General features: G+C 39.3%; 1 protein-coding gene across 1 annotated transcript; it reads right to left on the minus strand.

Moving 5' to 3' along the window:
• Nucleotides 1–79: 79 nt before the first annotated feature.
• On the minus strand, nt 80–3,697 carry LOC125482653 (centrosomal protein of 83 kDa-like; the record flags this gene model as incomplete). Its single annotated transcript, XM_048594770.1, has 2 exons — nt 80–211; nt 3,446–3,697. Coding segments are annotated over 2 exons (384 nt in total), but the record flags the coding sequence as incomplete, so codon positions are not given.
• Between the last annotated feature and the right edge of the window lie 234 nt (nt 3,698–3,931).

Consider the following 3,931-nt stretch of genomic DNA (forward strand, 5'->3'; position numbering starts at 1 on the left):
GATTTCTCTTCACAGATGCTGCCAGACCTGCTGAGCATTTCCAGCAACTTCTGTTTTTGTTTCTGAATTAATAACTTACTTTGCTGGACAAAGCATTAACCTCTCGCTCTGCCTTGAACAACTTGCTGGTCAACTGAGTATTCTGTTCAAGAACCAGCTGCAGTTCCTTTTCCAAACGCTCATGCTGAAGTTTAATAGATTGCTTCTCTGCCTGCAATCAACAAGAAAGGCAAACTTAACAAAATGCACCAAACAGAGCAAATTAGTAAAATCTCAACTAACTGCTTTAAAGTGCCAAGAATAAAGGCCTGTGGGGAGGCTAACTGCCTGAATGTGACTGATAAAGTAGGTTTCTGATCTGTTATACAACATTCCAAGATTTCCAATAAGATTTCAGGATTGCATTTTCTAATTTGGAACCTTTATCTGCAAAATTTTTCTTTTGGTGTGAAACAAATAGGAAATGCTGAGAGTTTTACTGGATATCAGCTTCTCACAAGTTTACCACACTCATTATACCCAACATAGTGGTTGATCCAGAAATTTATGAAAGGAATACAACCACTAAAGATTCATTTTCAAGGATTCTGGGGCAACTTTGTTCCTACAATCAAGAAATCTCATTTTATTTCCCTGTGTTTCAGATTGCAGATGGAGTCCTGAAACCAACAGAAGCTACTATTTTGAACCACACTTGTGGTTCTTTGGAGGCACATTTGTAATTCTAGATGAAAGCTCCAAACTACAAGAGGTCAAAAAAGGATAACAAAAAGGAAGTGTAGGCTGAAAGGGAGCTTTGCTTGTACATATCTGGCAGTAAACATTTCACACAACCATAAGATATAGGAATAGAGGTAGGCCATTTGGCCCATCAAATCTGCTCCACCATTCAATCATGGCCGATATGTTTCTCAACCCATTCTCTTGCATTTTCCCTGTAACACTTGATCCCTTACTAATCAAGAATCTATCTATCTCTATCTTAAAAGACACTCAATGACTTCTCCTCCACAGCCCTCTGCAGCAAGGCAAGATAGTTGACATTCTTCTATATTCATTCAAACCTGACAGTGGAACTATGAACATACATAATCAGGCAAGTTTGCATCAGTTAAAGCCCTGAGTTAAGTTAAGACAGTGCAACTGAGTGAAACAAGCCAAATGCTCCAGCTATCTCTCTGATGATGTCCTCAAGAGAGATTGGCAAGAAATAGTCACTGCACAAACAGCATGAGGTCTCACATTTGCTGGCAATCCACGTCCTGCTGCTGAGTTTATATAACGATATAGGACGTCAGGCTTGTATTGTTCCTGATTACACAAAAATTATAGGTTCTGCTTCTTATAGAAAGTTTTTCAACCAACCAACCAGTCACATCTGGGTATAGGTGGATGCTCTGCAGGCTCAGAAAGGCTTCTACTATTGCCAGAAACTTGCTAAATTCAGCGGCTGACTGATCTAGTACTGAATCTCAAAAATGTTTCATGAGCATCTCTGATCATCATGTAAGATCAAGCATTCTTTAGATGTCATATGAATGAACACACTTCAATGCTTCTATGAACCAAAGAAGGACAACTTCATATAGAGAAAATGAGTTCAGGATTTTTCAAGTTACAAAGTTCTCAAAAGAGTTGCTAACAGCACAATAAATATGCTTGCTGTCATCCACGTAATGGTGAACACAAATCCTAATCTACTTTTGACTTCTACAGTAAATATAACAACCCCAGGGAATTGCAGCACACTTTATTGCCAACAAATCCCCAGCTGAGAGTTCGGACTATTCTGATTACAGACTTGATCATGTTTACCACAATAATGAAAATAATTAGAGACCAAAGAAATGACTTCACTGTTAAAAAGAGGGAGAGAATAGACAGGAAACTGCAGTCCTGTAGCATGACAGTGATATGGAAATAATAGAATCTAATACAAGGACTTGGTGGCACAATACCCAGAAAGTATCAATATGATTACGCAAGCTCAACACAATTTTATGAAAGGGGAATAGCCTTCAACAAATATATCAGAGCTTTAGGGGAAACCAGTAGATGTAATACATGTACAACTTCAATATTATTAATTGAGGTCCTGCCTGAGAGGTTGTCACACAAGATTAGGGTATGAGGGATCGGGGTTAATATTTTAGCATGGATTAGTTAACAGTCCGAAAGAGAGTGAAAAAATAAATGGGACATTTTCTGGACTTAAGGCATAAGATAATGGAGTACTGCAAATCGATGTTTGGGCATCTGCCTTTTGGAATTTATGTTAATGATTTAGATGAAGGAATCAAGTGTAATGTATCAAAGTTCACTGACAACATGAAACTGTCAGAAGAATGCAGAATCAGCAAAGTAACGGGTTTAAATGAATGGATAAGAAGGTGGGAGATGGAGTATAAATTGAGGAAGTGCAAAATTATCTATTTTGGTAGGAAGAAGGAAAATACTTGAGAGGGTTAAAGAGATGCGGTGCAAAGATCATGAAAAGTTAACATTTACATACAGACAGCAATTAGGAAGGCAGATGACATTTTAGTCTTTTGCCAGGAGTTTAGAAGGGTAAGCAAATCTTGTTACTGTTACAGAGGATTTAATGAGAGCACAACTAGAGGGACTGTGGACAGTTCAGGTCACCTTGCCACAAGACCATACTTGCCTTGAAGGGGATGCAATAAGGCTTTACTAAATTGATTTTTAAAATGAAAGAGCTGAACTAAGAGGAGATATTGGACAGAAAGAGAGGTGATCTCATTGAAAAGTGGAAAATTCTTCAAAGGCTTGTTAGCAACTCTTTTGAGAACTTTGTAACTTGAAAGATCGTTAACTCATTTTCTCTACATGAAGTTGTCCTTCTTTGGTTCATGGAAGGCTTGTCAGAGTGGATACTGAGAGGCTGTTTCAGGATGAAGGAGCAACCATTGAGAACAGTAGAAACATTTTCCAAGGCAAGAGTAAGAATGCTTAAAATTCTCTTCCTGAGAGTGCAGAGAATGCTCATTCATAAATACAATGAAGACTGAGCTAAATAAAAACCAAAAGAACTGCAGATGCTGTAAATCAAGAACAAAAACAAAGTTGCTGGAAAAGCTCAGCAGGTCTGGCAGCATCTGTGAAGGAGAAAACAGAGTTAACGTTTCGGGTCCGGTGACCCTTCCTCCAAACTGATGGTGGCTGGGAAAACGTCATAGGGAGGTGGGTGGGGTAGGGAGTAAATGACAGGATAGAGCCAAAAGAGGGAGAAAGACAGCTGGACAGACAAAGGAGTTGCTAACGAGCTGCGACTGAGCTAATGCATTTTTAGCACAAAAGTAATCAAGATGTCTGGGTAAGGTTCAGAAAACTGGAGTCAATAGAGAAGATCAGCTATAATGTTATTGAATGACGAAGCTTCATGGTTTACCCCTGCATCTATTCATGTTTCTATGGTCTAACATACCTCCAAAGACTTAACAAGAGTCTGGGTTTCAACTAACTGTCGCACTTGTATTCTCTGCACATTTTCAGCTTGCAAGCCGGAATTTTCCCTCTCAGCCCGCAGTTCTGCGACCTCAGCCTCCAGACTCTTGACCTTCTGACAGAGTTGGGCCTTTTCCCTCAGGAGTGCTTCCACACGTTTACTGTCCCTGGTGGGATCAATACTCATTATCTGGTCATTCAGAGCCTGTTTGTCAGCATCCAGTCTAGCAATCTGATAAAAGAAATAAACAATTAACAAATGACAAATAATCTTTTCCTTCCCAAAGCTTGGGAAATATGTCAGAGACTAGAACATCCAACAGGTATGTGTCTTTTCAACACTGTCTTTAGGCCAGGAAAATAAAAACACCTTCCCATCACCCCCATAACTAAGCATGCACCATCCTGACACTGATTTCCAGCTTGATATACAATCTTTAAGTTACTACCTGATCCATGATCTACA

The sequence above is a fragment of the Rhincodon typus genome, unplaced genomic scaffold, assembly GCF_021869965.1.
Source record: "Rhincodon typus isolate 14 unplaced genomic scaffold, sRhiTyp1.1 hic_rhity00014320, whole genome shotgun sequence".
NCBI lineage: Eukaryota > Metazoa > Chordata > Chondrichthyes > Orectolobiformes > Rhincodontidae > Rhincodon > Rhincodon typus.